The sequence below is a fragment of the Triturus cristatus genome, chromosome 1_2 (assembly GCF_964204655.1).
Source record: "Triturus cristatus chromosome 1_2, aTriCri1.1, whole genome shotgun sequence".
NCBI classification, from domain to species: domain Eukaryota; kingdom Metazoa; phylum Chordata; class Amphibia; order Caudata; family Salamandridae; genus Triturus; species Triturus cristatus.
Window position 1 is genome coordinate 528,884,493 of NC_140580.1, and position 20,547 is coordinate 528,905,039.

The window sequence follows — 20,547 nt, forward strand, 5'->3', positions numbered from 1 at the left end:
GTTGGCCTGAACTTGTGACTTTGTATTTGTCCAGCGCGCCAAGATACCCAAAGCTGGTGCTTTGTGCTTCATGGTGCTATTTTCACATAAAAAAATACAATTCAGTATGGTATCATTTCTTGTGTTGTGTATTCACTAGGGATGGGCGGAACTCGCAAAGATTTACCCTGTTCCGCCCACCCTTACTCACACCAGCCGAAGCAGAGCTTTGGCCTCTGGTGTCGCTGCTTCACTGCCTTGCAGTAGCGGAGTGACACACAAGGAGAGTAAAATCCTGCTGAATGAGGATGAAGTCCCAAGTACAAAAAGCGCACACAAGTTTGCAGAAAGGCGCCTGAAGAGCAGCGTCACCTTTCCTCATGCTGTGATGTAGCGGGGGGCAAGGCTCAGGAAGTAAACCTGAAGTGAAATGGGCCACACTAAACAGAAGGTGCAGCCTCTTAAGTGTTGTGGCAGATCTATCACCTGAGCTGTGGCAAGGTCAAGGTGCGAATAGTGGCCACACAAGCTACAGTAAGGTTCCTGGGCGAGGACTACAGCAACCTTTGGCAGATGAAGAGAGAGAATAACAAAAGAGAAGAGGGAACGTGAGAAGCCAAACAACGAAGGGGAAGAAAGAATCGGGTTGCAGACTCTATGGTCAGAGATCAAACAATAGCAACACAAGAGGAGCCTTCACGTGACGAGGTGCTAATTGTCTGTCCTGCAGATGGGCACGGGAGGAAGGAAACGCAAAGGAATGGGAGGCCAACATTAATTATCATCATTCAATATGTGCAGTTGAATTGGGGAGGGGCACTCACCACATCTGTGCTACCACCGTACACCAAAAGGCAGCCACTGGTGAATACATGAAAACATGCCATCAGTGAGATTGTTCATTTTTGAGCTTTATTACTAAAGTTGTCAGAATACATCAGACAGGAAGAGGTCACCAAAAGTTTGACATACTTGCACACATCAACAATGGTATGGCAATGCACACTCTCATCTGGCGTCTAACTTGGGTACACTCAAAGGCAGATAAAAATATATTTACTGATAGAAGACAATCGAGGCATGGTGTCATCTCTCGAGACAATTCCTTGCTCAAGAAGCCAAACCCGCCATCATCATTCCAGGGCTTTTAAGATACATGTCTTTAACCTGTGCACCACACCAAAGCAACTCCAGATTTCACTGCCCCCTTCTCCTTAAGTGGAAAAAGGAAAACCAATGTGCCTGAGCTGAACACAAATTTGTTTTATTGTGCTATGGGATCGTAGTGCACAGCCTCAGCAGGGCAGTTCAGGGGGAGATGTGAGTATTTGTATTTGTATTTGTATGTTGATTTATAGAGCGCGATTGCTGCCCGGGGGCGTCCAAGCGCTAAGAAGCCAACAGAACAAGAGGAGGTAGCCAGGGCGTTATTGAGCAGCATTGAAAAGGAATGTTTTTAGCTGTTTCCTGAATGAGGTAAGATTGGGATTTTTCCTTAGGTGGAGGGGTAGGGTGTTCCATAGCTTAGAGGCGTTGTAGGTGAAAGTCCTACCGCCAGTTCTGGATTTTTTTATTTTGGGGATTGTGGCCGTGAAGGTCTGGTTGGATCGCAGATTCCTAGTGGGAAGGTAGTGTGACACTAGGTTGCGAGTGATGAGAGGGCCCGTTTTCCAGAACGCCTGGTGCGCAATGCATAAGGCTTTGAATTGTGTTCTTTGGGAAATGGGTAGCCAATGCAGTTTTTTCAGTCCATTTTTGACTGATTGACGTCGAGGGATCTGAAGCAAAGTGCGCGCGGCACAGTTCTGCACTGTCTGTAGTCTCCGTATCGTGTACTCTGGGGCGGCGAGGTAAAGGGCGTTGTTATAATCCAGTCGTGACTGGATAAGGCCCTGAATGGCTACTTGTTTTGCCTCCATTGGTAGAAGATGGAGTACCTTTCTTAACGCTCTGAGGAGGCCGAAGCAGGTGGCTGCCAGTTTGGTGGATTGGGTGCCGAAGGACAGAGATCTGTCTAGCCACACCCCAAGGCTCTTGATGCTGTCCTTTGGGGCCGGAGGGGTACCCAGGCAGGGTGGCCATAGAGTGCTGAGGGAGTTAGGGTTGGCAGGGCCCAGGAGCATAAGCTCTGTCTTGTCTCCATTCATTTTTAATGAGGAGGAGGACATCCAGTCCTTGACTTCCTCTAGGCATTTCCTCAGCCCTCCTTTCGAGGTCTGGTTAGCTTCCTGTGCCAGTGAGACCACTAGCTGAGTGTCGTCAGCATATGAAATGATCTTAATTCCATACTGACGAACAACTTCAGCCAGTGGCCTCATATATATGTTGAAGAGTGCCGGGCTCAATGAGGAGCCCTGCGGAACTCCACATTTTAATGGTCTGCTGGTAGAGGAAGATGTTCCATCAAATACCCGAAAGGATCTGTCCTGTAAAAAGGATTCAAACCAAGATAAAGCATTGTCCTTTATGCCGATGTTTGCCATGCGGTCCAGCAATATGTCATGGCTGACCGTGTCGAAAGCCGCGTTTAAGTCAAGGAGGATCACTGCCACTGATCCTCCCTGGTCCAGGATGTTTCTGGATTCCTCGGTGATCATGAGGAGCGCAGTTTCGGTGCCATGTCTTGGTCTGAAGCCCGTTTGAGTAGGATCAAGAAGCTGGTGGTTTTCGAGATATTTGATCAACTGGCTGTTGATGTGTCTCTCTAGAATTTTACTAAGCCAGGGAAGGAGAGAGATTGGGCGGTAGTTGCTGAGGTTCGAGGGATCCAGGTTGGGCTTCTTTAATAGTGCTCGGACCATGGCTTGTTTCCATTGTGGCGGGACTACGCCAGTAGAAATGGAGGAGTTAAGGAGGTCCATTATGACGGGCAGGGTGATAGCCGAGGCTGACATAATGATGTCTGGCGGGGCTGGGTCCCCCGGAGACCCGGATTTGACTTTTTTTGCCAAGGACTCAAGAGTCGAGAGGTTAAGAAGAGCAAAGTGGTCCAAAGTGGGGGAGGAGTTCAGGTCAGAACTGCTCGCGGTAGAGGGGGTGCTGGGAGGAGCGGGGAATGATTCATAAATGGTAGTAATTTTTTGCAGGAAAAAATCTGCCATGTTGTTGCAGTGTTCTGCGGTCTTGGTCTCATCTAGACTGGGTGGGAATTTGGTGAGGCTTTTCACGATACGGAAAATTTCCCTGGGTTTAGATTTCGCTCGGATAATTTCGTTGGCGAAATAAGCTGTTTTGCTGGCCTTGATTTGTTCTTTATATATTTTAAGTAGTTTTTGGTATTGGATTTTGTTTTCTGGCAAAGAGTCCAGGCGCCATTTCCTTTCCGCTTGTCTACACTGACGTTTTATAGCTCTGAGGGGTTCAGAGTACCACGGAGCTGATTTATGACAGCGTTTTGTGGTGGTTTTCCGTTTAGGTAGGGAAAGATCGAGTGACTTGGTAATCCATTCCTCATAAGAAAGATTTGCGAAGCATGGGTCCTCATTAAACGGGGGTATGTTGCTGAACAGTTTTTTGGTCCATGTCTCGATAGGGAGGCGGGACCACGGTCTGGCTATTCTTATAGTGGGTTTGGTGGTTAGGGGTCTGAGGGTGTGCCATAAAAAAGGGACCAGTAGATGGTCAGTCCAGGGGAGAGGGAGAGGTGGACTAGTTATCAAATTAGTACAATTGCTGAAAACTGGATCAAGCAGGTGTCCTTGATCGTGGGTAGGAGAGCTGACCAGTAGGTGTAATTGTAACGCGGCAAGGTCGTCGGTAAGAAGAGCTGCTGTGTGGTCTGGTTTGGAATCGAAGTGAAAGTTAAGGTCACCCAACAATGTGAAATTGGCGCTACTGCTGACACGTTCTGCCACAATCCGTGCTAATTGGATATGAAATTGTTTTGGGGGGCCGGGGGGTCTGTATATGAGGGTGCCTGAGAAGCAGTTGTTCGGCGAGAGCTCCAGACTAAACGCTAGGCTTTCACAGTCTGGGATGCTTTCTGTAATGATTCGGCAGAGGAACTGCTCTTTGTGAACAATTGCTAATCCTCCTCCTCTGCCTTTTGGGCGGTCTTGGCGGGAGATTTGAAAGCCAGGGGGAATGGCTGTAACCAAGGCTGGGTCCGAGTCAAAGGTGAGCCAGGTTTCCGTTAAGAAAACAATGTCGGGCTTGTGCTCCTCCATCAAGAGTGCAAATTCGTTCTTATGCTTGGGCAGAGACCTACAATTAAGCAAGAACATGCGGTACTCGTGGCACTGGTCCGAGGGTGGGAGGGGCTTGAGGGTGGATTTGCAGAGGTTGCATGTATACGGGAGACATTCAACGTGGTAAGGATGCTGGCTACAATTCTTTTGTAGGAGTCTTAGCTCTAAGAGTTTTTCGGGGCTGTACTGCCTAAATTTCATAGTCAGGGGAGTAAGGGGGGTGGCCCTAGGCCCGGACTCGGCGCGGACGAGCGCAGACGAGCTTGCCTTATGCGCGCCTTCGGCGCGCATTCGTCGCGCCCGCTGCGCTCGTCCGCTGCGCTTCCGGCACATGCACATGTTTTAAGCAAGGGGGCTGTGAAGAGGGCGTGGCCTCGAGTGGGCGTGTCCCCGTCCTAACGTGAGGGATCCAGCTAGTGGGACCGGCGCTTTCGCCCTACCCAGCGCTCGTTTTTGCGTTTCAATGGGTGCCTGTGCACAGTGATCGTGCAGCAGACAAGAGGGTAAGTTTTAAAAACAGAGTCAAAATTTACAGTTTCACACAATTAAAATCACAGAATACACTGCTGCTCCCGGCTGTGCCTCAGGAGCTGACTGGCTATCTGGGCGCTTGTGGTTCAGCGCGCTATTTCAATGAAATTGACGAAAAAGGGGCGTGGCCTCGAGTGGGCGTGTCCCCGTCCTAACGTGAGGGATCCAGCTAGTGGGACCGGCGCTTTCGCCCTACCCAGCGCTCGTTTTTGCGTTTCAATGGGTGCCTGTGCACAGTGATCGTGCAGCAGACAAGAGGGTAAGTTTTAAAAACAGAGTCAAAATTTACAGTTTCACACAATTAAAATCACAGAATACACTGCTGCTCCCGGCTGTGCCTCAGGAGCTGACTGGCTATCAGGGCGCTTGTGGTTCAGCGCGCTATTTCAATGAAATTGACGAAAAAGGGGCGTGGCCTCGAGTGGGCGTGTCCCCGTCCTAACGTGAGGGATCCAGCTAGTGGGACCGGCGCTTTCGCCCTACCCAGCGCTCGTTTTTGCGTTTCAATGGGTGCCTGTGCACAGTGATCGTGCAGCAGACAAGAGGGTAAGTTTTAAAAACAGAGTCAAAATTTACAGTTTCACACAATTAAAATCACAGAATACACTGCTGCTCCCGGCTGTGCCTCAGGAGCTGACTGGCTATCCTTTTTAGGGCTGAGTGCAGAAAGAGGTTACACCAGCTTAGGAGTCAGCTATGGTTGCCTCACCTGCCTGGTGGGGTCTGGCTCATCCCTTCAGTGGTGGATGGGGGTGATACCTCTGGTGTCCCCAAAGGCCGCCCCTGGGGGGCAACAGGCAGTGGTAGAAGGTTAGGTGATCTGCTCCATATAGCTTTTCATAGAGCAAAATGGCAGGGTACTACGTCACATGCCTAACGTCAGACGGTGTTCACTCTCTTGATGGTGAATGATGCATTATACTTTGCCTCTAACCTTTACCACGACCTCCAGCCTAATTGAAACGAAGCAGACAACCATAGTAATTACCTGGTAATTTTCCTTGTCAGTTAGCCGCCTCTCTTTGGCTGACATCTGAATCCAGTTTAGCTTTTCCAGCTATTAAACCACAGCTCATCTCCGCCCTAAAAGTACAGAGGCAAATCATACTTTAACAGCAAGACAGCTTCTGAGCAGTGGTAATCTCAGAACCATGAACAAGGTGTCACTGTACCAGGAACATCCCAGGCTATGGATATAGAAAGAAGACGCGTTTCCTCAGCAGCACCCGTGACCAACACAGCCATGTCAAAATTCCCTTTTTAGGGCTGGGTGGCAATCTCTGCTGGCGGAGCAGACTTTACCCCCCAGCCATAGTATTCACTTTATCACTGTTTCATAAATACTTTACACATTTCCTCTCAGTTAAGTCTGGCTGGTAGTTTTGTGCCAAGCAACCAGAGGGGTAAGCACAGGTTAATTTAGTGACTTTTGTGGTTCACTCTGACAAGGATTGTGGTTATGGCTTGAATGGGGCTACCAACCTTCTCAACCAATAACCCGCTTTCTTACAGGTGCCATGGAATTCTAAATTAAGTTTTGATCTATTTTAATGGAACAAATAAGACTTGTGCTTACTTACTTACTTATTACGAATGGTGCATTAAAGGACTGATTATATATGGTATTCCCTGACTAATGTTCTCTTAGGTGAAGTCATAATAATCATAAATCCACATTTGTAAAGCGCAACATATCATCTCTAAGGGTATCCAGGTACTGTGGGGCCATCGGGTAGATTAAGCGAACTATTGCCCAGAGCCACATGATGCTGAGCTGGGCTGTCAATGGGGATTGAACCCTGGTCCTGTGCTCTGGAGCCAGCTGCTCTGGCCACTGTGCCACACCTCTCTCTGTGGCCTGACAGTCTATTATTAGCTGAAAGAGTATCTTTCTGTAGGGAAAACTCTGGAACCTGTTGTTGCTGTAGGATAAGCAAGTGTTTAGCAAATATAATTGAGGCCAAAGATACATAATTTGTCATTGTCACATACTACACACGACACTTAATCACCCTCCCTGCTTGCCTCAAACACACCTATAATAGACACAGATATAAAGTATGTGTCCCTACCCTTCAAGCATGCACAGATGTCCAACAACAACAAACAGCTTCAGCAGGCACAATACACCAGACTTGCTAAATATGCACAGAGAGTGTGTGTATTTCTATCTTTATTTTATTTAATAAGTAATCCCAATGTGTGCAAATAAGCTATACATGGTGAATGTATTTACTGAAAAAGATGCCTTTAACTTAGCAACTAAGGAAGCTATAATGATCACAATGCAGGGGCCAAACCTAACTGTGTAACTGCGCAGAGAGGTTTAGTAGTTACGTTTATAATATCTTTACCATTCTATACAGTATAATGGTAACACCTGTGATAGCGCACAACTGTGTATACTATAAAAATGTGTTTTGTTAGGTTATACTAAATCATGTGTCTCCAACTAGTTGATCGCAACCTACCTGTAGCTCACAGACACCTTCAGAGTAGCTGACAGCCTTGAGTTCATTTTTAAATAAGCACAAGGTCACATTTTCTTTTAAAAGTTAAGGGAAGGCTATTTTCATTTTACATTATTATCATCAGGCTGCAGATAGCACAGCCTAATACTGAGCAGTGCTCAGTCAGATTTATGCCCCAGGCTGGTGTTGGGTCACAGAGGTGAACAATTGAAGCACTGTGGTATTTAACTCTTAAATAAAGTCCTTGCTCAGCTCAATATCAGAGCTGTGAACAAAATGATTTTTCAAAATGCCGTTTAAATGGAAGAAAATTAAAATGGAAAGTTACTTTAATGATTAAGTTAAAGTGTTGCATATACAAACAGTAGGCTCCTTACTCCCTGTGGCCACTGTGCCATAAGTATGAAGGAAAAATACAGACATTGCTTTATATGAGAGAAATTTAAAGTGCCGACAGATGTTCCATATTATGAGCTTGTTTGCAGATTACTTTTCTGCACTTTAAATGTTTCCCATTTAAAAAAAAATGTATGTTTGTGTTATACATGTAATGGTGCCACATATGGCAAAAGGTATGTCCTGTGCTGCAAGTACATACGACACAGGCTCTCAGTCGCCCCTACAGATATATCCCATTCATACGCACACACATTGATATATCCCAAAGACTGCGCTCTCACTGACACACATGGCAGCCCTTTCATACTGCCCTTAGTCATGGTATTTAGTTCAAACCATAGTATCTGGTTCTATGGACATTAGGCTTAAAGTCAATGAAGCTGGACGTGGGAGTGTCTGGTAACAATATGCAAGTTGTTTCCCCTGCAGTAGCTATAGCTCATGATGATTTTCACTGATCAGAAGTACCGTCGCTACAGAAAATGCTGGAGAGCCCTGTAACAGATACAATAATACAGCTACCAAAACTGTACTGAAGAAGCCAGGTACACTGAGAATACAAGGTTTAGTTAATTCAAGACATTAAATACTCAGCTGTGGCCTCTCGGCAATGGTGAGGAGTGTCACCCCACTGGCTCAGAGCCAGCAGCTGAAAATAAAATAATATATTAATATTGTTTTATTCTTCAGCTGCTGTCCGAGCCAGCATGTGTAGGGTGGGGCAGGGCGGGGTTGGGGTCACAGGGACAAGTGGTTGTGCACTTCTAAGTGCCCATGTCTGTTTGCCTGGGAGTCTTAGGCCGGCCAAACAGACATGTGCTGTTAGGTTTCTTTAACCCAGCTGTATTCTACAGCTGGGTGGAGTAACGTGCCAGACTCCCTCTTCCTGAGTGGATCGTCTAAGCAATCCGCTCAAGCCAAACCCGCCACTGCTCTCATAGTGTGAGAGCAGTGTTTGGATAGGCTTTGGAGACTGTATCTGAAAGAAACACGTTAGTTAGATTCCTCACCTTAGAATATCCCCAGGCGTCAGGCTGGATCCGGAAAGATTTTTCGGCAGCAATTCCCTTGCGTGTCGCTAGGTGTCGTCTGCTGCTCCGCGTCCGTTGTCGGTGTCGTGATCGCCAGGATGACGTCATCAGAGTACTTAGACTCTGCCCTCGCGCGCTGACGTCAGTTCTTCTTTTTTCCGCACCAGTAAGCGCCGATCCGGGAAGAGCATACCCTTTTAGTCACTTTTTGACTAAACTTTTTTGAACTCTTTTGGTTCTATTCTTGTCGACATCGACTCTGGTGCCGGTAGGAATGTCTGGCTTTAAGGCTTGTGACTCCTGTCACCGACTGATGTCAGTCACGGACCACCACCGCCAGTGCCTCTATTGCCTTGGAACCGACCACGACGCCGAGTCGTGCCTCGACTGCCGGGCCTTGACTTCGAAACCTAGGCGGGAGCAGTCCCTCAAGCTACTCGAGTACCGGCAGTCGGCTCCGTGCCGCTCTAGGTCCCGGTCGAGGAGGAGGTCGAGGGACGGGTCGTGAAGCCGCAGCCACCACCCCTCGTCGGTGTCCAAGTCTTCGAAATCTGGTAAGTCGAAGCACAGCAAGAAGTCGAAGAAGCGACATCGCTCTTCTGACTCCCCTCGCCGGTTGCGCGACTCGGCTGAGGGTTTGGGTGGCACCACCCGCGCGGCTCCGTCAGAGTTGCAGGGGTCCCGTCCGTCCCCATACCCTCCGGTCCCTGGGACTGACGCGACTTCGGTGGAGGTCAGTGGCCATGAATAACCTGGCTCCGCCGTCGACGCCTGCTGGCGTGTCTTCGGGCCCCGCAGGCTTGACTGGGAGGCCTAGCGAGCGGGCGGCTCCAGCCGGCCCCAGCTCTGTCGACTCCGGTCCCGACGCCACAGGTCCCCGGTGGATCCAGGCCTGGATCCCAGTCGGCGCCGGTCGACCTCACGACCCCTCCGCCGGCGCCGACTCCTCCGGTGCCGCCCCCGGCGCCGTCCCCGGACAATGCCGTTCCCCAGTTTAATCCCGGTCCGGGCCCGGCGTTGTCGGAGCTTCGCCGTCCGGCGCCGCACACAACGCCGATGGGTGGCAATTTCATCTTCCGCCCGGCTCCGATCATTCCACATGTCTACCAGGAATCGGATGACGGTGATGACTGGGAGGGGTCTGAGGTCCCTCAGTTATCTCAGGACTGGGCAGACGAGCTGGGGGATGCCAGTGGTCTTGATACCTACCCTGACACTGGCTTCATCTCTCCTCCGACCGTGGCTTCGGAGGAAGGTGCTGCATTTTCTGTGGTGCTGCGCAAGGCTGCCGAAGCCCTTGGGCTAGAACTGCCTGCTGTGGCCGTGAGGACGAACCTCCTCAACGAAGTGCTTCAACCGTCAGCAAGCTCCTTGGAGCCCCTGCTGCAGTTCAATGAGGCACTTATTGACGTTCTGAAGGGCACCTGGTCCAAGCCCTCCACAGTTCCTCCTGTGGACCGGAACGTGGCCCGGCGCCACCGCCCTGCACTGAGCTAACCCAGTTTTCTGTCCCAACACCCCACGCCCGAGAGCCTGGTTATCCAAGCCTCTACCTCCCAGACCTCCTTACCGTCCGCTCCCCCAGATCAGAATCCAAAAGGCTAGAACAGTTTGGGAAGAAGCTGTTCTCCTCTCTTAGTTTGGGGTTGCGGTCTGTCAACACCGCATGTCTTTTGGACCGTTACTCCCACTCCCTGTGGGATACGGTGGAGGACGTGCTGCCCTAGTGTCTGGAGGAGGCCCGAGGGGTGGGATGCGGCACAGCATGCAACCCGATGTGGACTGGACACAACGGACTTGCTGGGCAGGGCAATGTCGACCACGGTGGCGCTTCGTCGCCATGCCTGGCTGCAGTCCACGAGTTTTTCCGGGGATGTCCAGAGCACCCTCATGGACATGCCCTTCGATGGCAGTCGCCTTTTTGGCGACAAAGTGGATAGTTCGCTGGAGCGCTTTAAGGACTCCAGGGCTACGGCCTAGTCCTTGGGCCTTTCGGCCCCGCGCCCGCAAACTTCCGCTTTTCGTCCCTTTCGTGGCCAAGGAAGGGGCGCCCCCTCACGTCCGACTAGCCACAGGCCGCAGAATCAACCTCCACGCGGACGTGGTTTCCGCAGAGGCGGTACCGGGGCACAACGTGCCGGTCCGTCCACATCTACCCCAGCAGCATCCGCTTCAAAGCCCTCCTAGTCCGAGCTTTCAGGCCCATTCCACGCCAGTGGGAGGCAGAGTTCGCCATCACCTGCTCCACTGGCGCACCATCACATCAGACAAGTGTGTGCTGCAAATCAAAGGGGCTACTCCCTCCCCTTCGAGGCGACCCCTCCAGCCATGCCACCGCAGTGCCACCGAATTTTGGGGGATCACTTGCAGCTTCTGCAGGAGGAAGTTACGGCCCTCTTGGTCAAGGGGGCCATCAATCGCGTTCCTGCTCCAGAAGTAGGTCGTGGTAGTTATTCCCACTACTTTCTGGTTCCCAAGAAGGGCAAAGGGGGCCTATGCCCTATCTTGGACCTCAGGAGCGTCAACACCTTCCTCCGGAAGGAGAAGTTTAAGATGCTCACTGTAGCTCAGGTTCTGGCTGCCCTAGACCCTGGAGACTGGATGGTAGCGTTGGACTTGCAGGATGCTTATTTCCACATCCCCGTCCTGCCGGCCCACCGGCGTTACCTGCGGTTCACGGTGGGCCAGGCAGGCTCGCCCCAGGCAGTCGTCTTCCACCTCCACACTACAGCATTTGCTGAGGTTCTCCATCAATGTGCCGAAGTCGCATCTGAGTCCCTCCCAGCAGCTCCTCTTCCTCGGAGCGGTTCTGGACTCGGCGCAGTTTCGGGCCTATCCTCCGGAACAGCGGGTCCGGGATATTCAGGCTCTGATTCCCATCTTTTGGCCTCTATCCCGGGTTTCGGTCAGGTTGGTGCTGCGGCTTCTGGGTCTGATGGCCTGCTGCATCCTGTTGGTGCATCACGCCAGATGGCGAATGCGGGCTCTGCAGTGGGACCTGAAGTTTCAGTGGGCCCAGCATCGGGGCAACCTGTCCGACCACGTCATGATCTCGGAGGGCACTGCGAGACAGTTGCAGTGGTGGCTCACGGACCGCGATTGGGTCAGAGGCAGGTCCCTCTCCCTACCCCAACCGGAGCACGTAGTAGTGACGGATGTGTCCCTCCTGGGATAGGGGGACCACATGGGAGAGGCGGAGATCAGAGGCCGCTGGTGTCCGGCGGAGTCCTGGCTCCATATCAACCTTCTGGAGCTGAGGGCAATCCGACTTGCACTGAAGATATTCCTTCCCTCTGTCCGGGAACGTGTAGTGCAGGTGTTCACGGACAACACCACCGCCATGTGGTATTGCAACAAACAGGGCGGGGTGTGGTCGTGGACCCTTTGTCAGGAGGCTCTGCGCCTCTGGACATGGCTGGAACATCAGGGCATCACCCTGGTGGTTCAACATCTGGCGGGTTCTCTGAACGCCAGAGCAGACGAACTCAGCCGCCGGTGCATGATGGATCACGTATGGCGTCTAAACTCGGATGTGGTGCAAGGCCTCTTTTGGCAGTGGGGACAGCCTTGGTTAGATCTATTCGCCACCGAAGAGAACGCGTAATGTCAGCAGTTCTGCGCGTTGGAGTTTTCCAAGGCGGCGCTCGCTCGGGGACGCCTTTCGTCGCGAGTGGTGTTGCGGTCTGTTGTACGCCTTTCCGCCTATACCACTTCTGCCCAGAGTGCTGAAGAAGATCAGGCGCAACCGGGCCCAAGTCATCTTGGTGGCTCCGGATTGGGCACGAAGGTACTGGTATCCCGAGCTACTCAGTCTGTCGATCGATCCCCCGATACAACTGCCTCTTCAGGAGGACCTTCTGTCACAGCAGCAGGGGACGGTCCTCCACCCGAACCTGTCCCTGTCCAGCCTCCACCTCCATACGTGGAGATTGAGCTGCGGCAGTTGATGCCATCTGACTTGCCTCCTGAAGTCTGTAATGTTATTCTGGCAGCCAGGCGTCCCTCTAGAAAATCGGTATACGCCTGCAGGTGGAACAGATTTGTGGCATGGTGCACAGCAAAGGCTGTGGATCCCCTTTCCGCCCCTCTTTCTGAGGTTCTCCTCTTTCTTCTTTCCTTGGCCCAGCAGGGCTCTGCTCTGGGCACCCTCAAGAGATATCTTTCAGCTATTTCTGCTTTCTTACGGCTTCCTGATCAGCCTTCTCTTTTCAAATCCCCTGTTGTTTCTCGATTCTTTAAGGGCATTACTCACATGTTTCCTCCTGTCCCTTTCGTAATGCCTTAGTGGGATTTGAACCTTGTTTGGACCTTTCTGATGTGCGCTCCCTTTGAGCCACTTCATAATTGTCCCCTTCATCTTCTCACTCTTAAGACTGCTTTCCTGGTTGCCATCACCTCTGCTAGACGGGTGAGTGAGCTCCAGGCTCTCTCTTCTAAGCCTTCTTTCCTTTCTGTCCATCCGGACAAAGTTGTTCTCAGGACTTGTCCTTCCTTTCTCCCTAAGGTGGTAACTGCCTTTCACATTGGCCAGTCTGTTACTCTGCTCACCTTCTTTCTGCCTCCGCATCCCACGAAGGAGGAAGAGAGGCTCCACCGTCTGGACCCAAAGCGGGCGCTGTCTTTCTATCTGGACCGCACCAAACAGTTCCGGGTGGACGACCAACTCTTTGTTGGCTACGTGGGCACTAAGAAGGGGCGGGCTGTGCACAAACGAACCATCTCTCGGTGGGTCGTTTTGCGTATCAAGGCCTGTTACTCCTTGGCTAAAAAGGAACTTCCTGTAGGGCTGAGGGTCCATTCCACTCGGGCCACAGCGGCGACCACTGTCCTGGGCCGGGGAGTCCCCTTGCGGGATATTTGTCAGGCTGCAACGTGGGCCTCGCTGCACACGTTTGCCAAACACTATTGCCTGGACAGCCAAGTCCGGAGAGACGGCTTCTTTGGCCGTTCTGTTCTCCAGGACTTTCTGGTGTGATCTTGGTTCGCAGACCCACCACCGGGGTTGGTATTGCTGGGGTATCTATTCTAAGGTGAGGAATCTAACTAACGTGTTTCTTTCAGATGAACAAGTTACTTACCTTTGGTAATGATATATCTGTAAGAAACATTAGTTAGTTAGATTCCTCACCGACCCACCCATCCTCCCCGTTCTGCGAACCGATATCTAGGGTTAAGGTCATCCCTTTCAGGGCCCTAGAATTTTTTGGCACCAGTGTCGGTCTCTTGCATGGCTCTGCGTTCCTGGAGTGGAAAGCTATGTACAAGAAGTGACGTCAGCCCGCGAGGGCTGCGTCTAAGTACTCCGACGACGTCATCCCGGCGATCACGATGCCGACGACGGACGCGGAGCCGCAGACGACGCCTAGTGACGCGCAAGGGTATTGCTGACGAAAAATCTTTCTGGATCCAGCCTGACGCCTGGGGATATTCTAAGGTGAGGAATCTAACTAACTAATGTTTCTTACAGATATATCGTTACCGAAGGTAAGTTACTTGTTCTTTAGGGTCTGTTGGGAGCAGCAGGAAAAGTGTGAGGCGGCCGCAGTATCTTGTAATTTCTTTTATTGATTTAGTTTAATTGAACCCCCTGCCACAACTGACCTGCCACCCCCCCCCCTCACTGCATATTGGCAGCAGCCGCAACTGTGAATACTGTGTTATTTTTGGAAGTATAGTCATACTTTAGATACATACTATTGATAATGGTCTTTACATATAGCCAGCGGTATGAATTTTATTGATCTCGGAAGGATGTACTTTGGTACAAAAGCTGGGTATCTTAATATTAATCATTACGATAACTTCTGAGGCACTTTAAATGCATCAAAATATCTCCATGTAGAATTTGATTACATGAAGAAAGCCTGAATGAACGGTGTCACTGTCAGCTCTTTGTTCGGACCGGCTATCAAGAGAGGAAAAAGATTGAGGAAGGAGTATCGCCGGGCACTATTTCTGCAATGAGCTCTAAGGAGTGAGTATTATGGCAAAAGGGATGATGCACAACTTCTGCATTTTGAAACTCTACAATAAAAGCCTGAGAAAAAGCCTTCACTTTGGCAACTGTGACACATATACGACTGCATGGCTTACGGCACCAGAATGCTCCCTGCCAAAAGATCACTGAAAAAAGAGACTAGTCCCCAATCCTGGCACTGAAGGGGCACACTTTTTTCGGATATACATATGTAAGAGTAAAATGCCATCACTCATAGTGGCTAGAACTACTGGCTGAAGTGAACTAATCTATTACCTCATACTAATAGGCTGTGGTGAGTAGATGCAAAATGTGAATGACTGCACACCATACCAATGGATGAAGATGGCTGACTGTAAGACCCTATATTTATGTATGTGTAAGTATTTATATTTAAAGGATTTTTTTTTAAACAAAAGATCTTAGCTATCCCCAGACCTAAAAAGTGTGGGGTTAACTGGAGACAAAAATAGAGCACAAATGCAAGCGGGAAATAATTTTTTTTTGCCACAGTATATATTGTATGGCTTTATTCTAGAATCATGGACATGAAAGTAAAAATATAGAGAATATGGGGTATTTGCCATTTTTCTTTCTCCCTCTCTATGGCAGCCAGATAGGTTTTGAAAAAAAACCTTGATACCTTCAAGGTGACTGATAGCAAATAATGTTTTCTTTTGCTCCAAAAGCATGTGCAAGACTGGTTCCAAATTAGTTAGTGTGCATTGTAAGATAATTATGTGGAAAAGCTCTGTGATTTGAGTGTTTGCTGTTGAGACTTGTGTGTCACAGATATGATAAACTTGCAAGTCCCCACCTGCACTTCATGCTATGGAGGATTTCCAGACATCAACATGCAATGTTTGTCTGCCCTGCTCCTAAACTTAATTGTCGATGTTATTTGAGAGAAATTGTTTTTAGGAATATGGTCTGTGGCTCCAAACATTACATTTTTATTTTGTATCCACCTACTATCACACAATGTTACTGGAGTTTTAAATAATTTAAACAGTTTTTAGAATGTCATTAATCCTTAATTTTTAATTGTTTTGTTTTCATCAAAGTATAATGTATGATATGCTGTATTTGTTATTTTCATGCCCTTCTTGGAGGAGCGGATTCAAAACTAATAAAATATTCAAAAACGAATTGCTCAAAAGTTCACACTATATTTGTATACTGTATATAAAGAAGTTCTTGTAACAGTATGTGTAACTGTAGTCTTTTGTATATTTCTTGATTAGGTCTGTACAGCTAAATGGGCATCTGCTAGAAATGGTCGATGATGGAACTCTCCCAGAGCTTAAACCAAGGGCACTTCGACCTGGCCGGACATTGGTCATCCCTCCACTAACTATTGGATTTTATGTGATCAAGAATGTCAATGCTTTGGCATGCCGATACCGATGACACCATGCCAGAATATCATCGTCAAAAGCCTGCCAAGCATATTTTAAACCATCACTCCTTCTAAATTATATTCCGCCATCAGATCATTACTTACATCATCATGATTGTCCCAAAACCTTAACGGAATACCTAAGCATCTGATGTCAGTCTAGCCTACCTTTTCTAAGCAGACTTTGATTGAGTAAATGCCTTTAAGGTTTGAGCCTACTTCTAAAAGGGGCTGAACGGATTTGCAATACTCCGAAAATAGCACTCTTTCTTCAGATTTTCACTTACATATGTTCATTTATTTATAGCACTCTCATTGCAGTGTTGCTGTTTAGTAGGAAATATACTGAAGTAATTTACTTAATCAACATTACACGGAGTGATGCATAAAAACAAAAGACAAGAATTTGTGTAGCTAAGGTAATTTATAGTAAACCATGTTAAAATGTTAAATTATGCGGTAGAATTTCAAAAGAAATACAAAAGAAATATCTGATCTGCTTCGGAAAGTAATTTAAAACATTCTGTGCTTACTGAATTGGAGTGAGCGATTGGATTTGTTGTAACGCAGCCAAGTCAAAAATGTAATCTCTAAAATTAAACACCAAGTCAGTATATATTTTAGATTAACTACGATGCATCATAGGTGAAGAGTGTACATGTTTTAGTAAGAAAACAATGGAGGTTGAAGAAGTAAGTGAATCAAAGCTTGTATTTTTTTATCTGTTGTGGTCTGTGACTAAAGGAGAGATTACTAGCAGGGGTTATTTATTTTGCGTTTTATGTTTGGTTGAATTCTTGTGCACCTCCATGTAGTGGAAAAGTGTATTGGAAACATTAGCGAATTGAGTAACACAATTATTTACTAGGAGAGCAGAATTATTCCCTAGTTGTTGACCAGACCAGAAGCGTCAGCCGTCATAAAATAATTGTGTCAATGTTTCTGCTTTTCGAGATTAAATAATTGAAAACACAGTACAGCACAGGTGTATTGTATTAATGTCTTAAAAACTGAAGAGAACATTTCTGCATTCATTCCTCTTTGCATTTGGAATTAATTATCTTATGATTTAAACTTCATAATCTCACAAGCACCCATTTGTGTATCAATTATTGTTACTCAAAATGTATTACAAGTTTGTCGGCTTGCATTGCACTAAATGTTGTGATTCAAAGACCCATGTTTCAGAGGAAATAGTAAAGTATGGAAAATATTTCACAGGTCCTTGTGAATTATGGATTTCAGTATCATAGTGACGGCCCCCAAACACCCCTGCAGACCTTTACATTGTAGGAGTTACTACGATTATGCAGCATGGAGAAACAAATAATGTTTCAGCCATACCTTAATTAAGTGAAAAAAAAGCTAATTTAGTGGCACACTTTCTGGCAGTATTATTTTTGTCCATTTGAGCTAAAAACATTTTTGGGGTAAAATCAGCAAATATATGATGGTACATATGAGGTAGCTGAACTTTGAGAAAACAGCTTTTTCAAGATGAATATCCCACCTCATTTACAATAATACAAAAATACTAAAAAGTTAATGTGTAATAAGGTTCTGTATTGCCAAATCAGAAATATGGTGACAGTTACAAACCACTATTCTTAAGTCCATGTGGTTTATGATATTATTACTAAAACTCATCAATGGTAATATTGGACCATATTACCCAGTTACCCATTATGTATCCACTCACTCACTCTCCTGTCTGTGTGTGTGTTTGTGGACAATTGTGTTGATGTTTAGTCTATACACTGTCAATAAATGTATAACTTTTGAACATTACATTTATTTAGCTGACAAACGCATACATGAACACCTTAAACAGGTTTCCGCTACATCTGGGTAAAATTTAAATGACACCAGCATAATTTTCTAGGATTTAACGTTTCGTTTGCTAGGAAAAATTCCCAAAATTACGCCATTATGCCACTTTGAGTAATGATGCACCATTTAAGGTAAAATGTACGGTGAACATAATCTTCGTGGTACAAATGTAATGATAATGCACAGAAACAACAGAATATGAGCGTATGTTGTTCGTTGGGTTTTTTAGTGCACGTTTTTTAGTGTGAAATGCATCCTTGATTCAAAAATTGACTAAAATATAGCACCAAATGATGGATTTAATACACATAATTCTACTAAATTTTACAAAAAGACAAAAAGCTAATTATGTTAATTTTGTACATTGTTTTCAATTGGCCTTGCAATTGATATATAATTAAACTGAAAGCATTACCAACCTAAGCACAGAACTAAAACTACTAAGTTCACATTTAATTGGATGCTAGTGCGGGTCCCAATTTCATCACTTTTTTTTATTAATGTACTTTTGTAAAATGTGTATTCCTAGCTCTGTCAGAGTATTTTTTCAAGAGGAAATATCATAAACCAATTCTTCTTTAGGCATAGAAAATGTTCTTAAGAAAGGAGGCTGCGACTTTGTGGCATACCTAAAACGATGCCTCTTGTTATCTTTTTCAAAATTACATCTATCTTTCTATTACAAAAAATTAACTTGTAGGGAATTCCTCATCATCTCCTCGATTTCAAAACACAAACTGGGATTTTTTCAGTTTCAGTGGGGTCCTGTATCTCAGCTTGCCTAAACAACCTTTCTGGCTACTGCAATGACTCCACTGTAATTGTATGGTGTGCTGTTTTTTGCCCCTTGCTCCAAATAATTTAAACTATAATCATCTTATTAATTAGTTTTTTCTTTAGTGCTGCATATTACACTCCTCCAATTTCCAGCCACTGCATATTCCAGATATTTTCAATTCCTAACTAAAGGAATTCAATTTAGCAATTTATGAATGCTGCAAAATCCGCCTTGCCAGGATTCAGACTTGTGACTCATTTAGCAATTCCATTTAACATGTTGCACTTTAAACTAATAATATAATTTACACCTCCTAGCTATTATTCATACTGTTAACATCATAATACCAGTCCGTGTTCCAGTTCATCTAATTTTTTGCCTTTCCACATAAGCAGAGAGGTTCTCCCAGCTATTAGGTTTTCTCTTTCATTGAGGGTAGCCTCATTCCACTTACAATTTATCTGCAACATCAAAGATTGCTTTTTCAAATTAAATCTTAATCTTAAAATCTTAAAAGTGTTATGGTGGACCTTACAATAATGCCACTCATATATTAACATGACTTGTGTAAGCCTCATTTTTTGGACGAAGATAAGATCTGGGACTCCTATCAAAGTAAACTTTCCACAAAGGGTACTATAACAGATAAAGAACCTGACGTCTTGTTGGCAGTGGGACTGTCCATCAGGAGGAGAAAGGGTGACCACACTTAACAGTTGCTGAGATGTTGGATGTTGTTATTCACTTTTAATGGCTTCTCCTGTCATCATTGGATCTACCAGAAAAATGTTGACATCTATTTGCCCATGTTTGACAAGCAAGGTGGAGTTGTTGTTCCGAGTGGGGACAAGAAAATGATCCCAGAGTAGCTTTCCTTTATGCACATGAAATGGGTGCCTGATATTATGTGAGTTACCCAAAACATGTTTGGGACACTTGCAGGACTTTCTGTCCATGCAAGGCACTGCAGAAAATGGTGGAGAAGCAACAAGGCTAAGGTTTGGTGACCATCATCACTTGCCCTTAGAATTTCCAGTGGCTGTGCTGGTGGTCGCTCTTTTATCCCAAAGGCTTCCTCACTCTCCACGAGTTGCAGGGTGGAAAACACCGCAGCAGGTAAAAGGAATTACCACCATGTTTTTGCCACTATCATGTTATTAACTTCCTATATATATATCCTATATTACTAAATGTTTCTCTACAACAGTTATAAAAACCTAAAGAGAACATGTAGGGTGTTTTTTAATTGAAAAATTGGCAAACGTACAAAAAGCAATGGAGGGCTCTGTATGAAAAAATAGAGATGAACAACACCCATAAAAAGATTTTGTTCACGCTTGCCTTTAGTTCATACATTTAATTTAGAACCAACACAATTATCCGATTAGTCCACCAGACTTCCTCAAATCTTTCCGCTTGGTTCCATCTTTAATAAAGTGCAGACTCATAGCTCAGCATACATCTAATTTTCTTAATTTAGTCAGGACCAGAGGAGGGGACCACTGATATTCATGTTTGCTCTTTCAAAGACCTAATAAACAAGCATGCAAAGTAAATCAAATGATCATATAATTTGCTCATGATAACTCCATACCATGCATTCCCAGTCACCAGGATAAAGTGTATATATTTGTTCTGCTACAGGAATAAATATTGGCCAGCAGTCTGTTCATTCAGTTAGAGTAAGCTGTGCACTCAAAGAGAATACAAAGTTGAACAGATCTATAAAAATGTTTAAACAAACAATCCTAAATATGATCTTATCAATTATACATGTGCAGAGGTAATAATGAAGGAGAAGGTAGTCTTACATTGTCCTTCAATGTGAGCTGGGAGATCCATGCAGAAGAAAGACTTCAGGTAGCTTTAGGTTAGGATGGATGGACGAAATGCAATACTTTGGGTGCACAATCATATTGCATCTCAAATTGTGAGCAACTCACAGGTTTAAATATCCAAAATGTT

The 20,547-nt window shown here is 46.4% G+C and overlaps 1 protein-coding gene across 2 annotated transcripts in view; it reads left to right on the forward strand.

Annotated features, from left to right (window-relative positions):
- Nucleotides 1-17,240, forward strand: part of HPSE2 (heparanase 2 (inactive)) — a 1,995,135-nt gene extending 1,977,895 nt beyond the window's left edge. The window contains exon 12 of one of the 2 annotated variants that reach the window (XM_085615005.1): nucleotides 15,820-17,240. In XM_085615005.1, coding sequence (XP_085471131.1) covers nucleotides 15,820-15,985 — 166 coding nt within the window. In that variant the 3' untranslated portion in view covers nucleotides 15,986-17,240. The remainder of the gene's footprint in view (nucleotides 1-15,819) is intronic. The other variant, XM_085615004.1, reaches the window with a different exon arrangement.
- The last annotated feature ends 3,307 nt before the right edge of the window (nucleotides 17,241-20,547 follow it).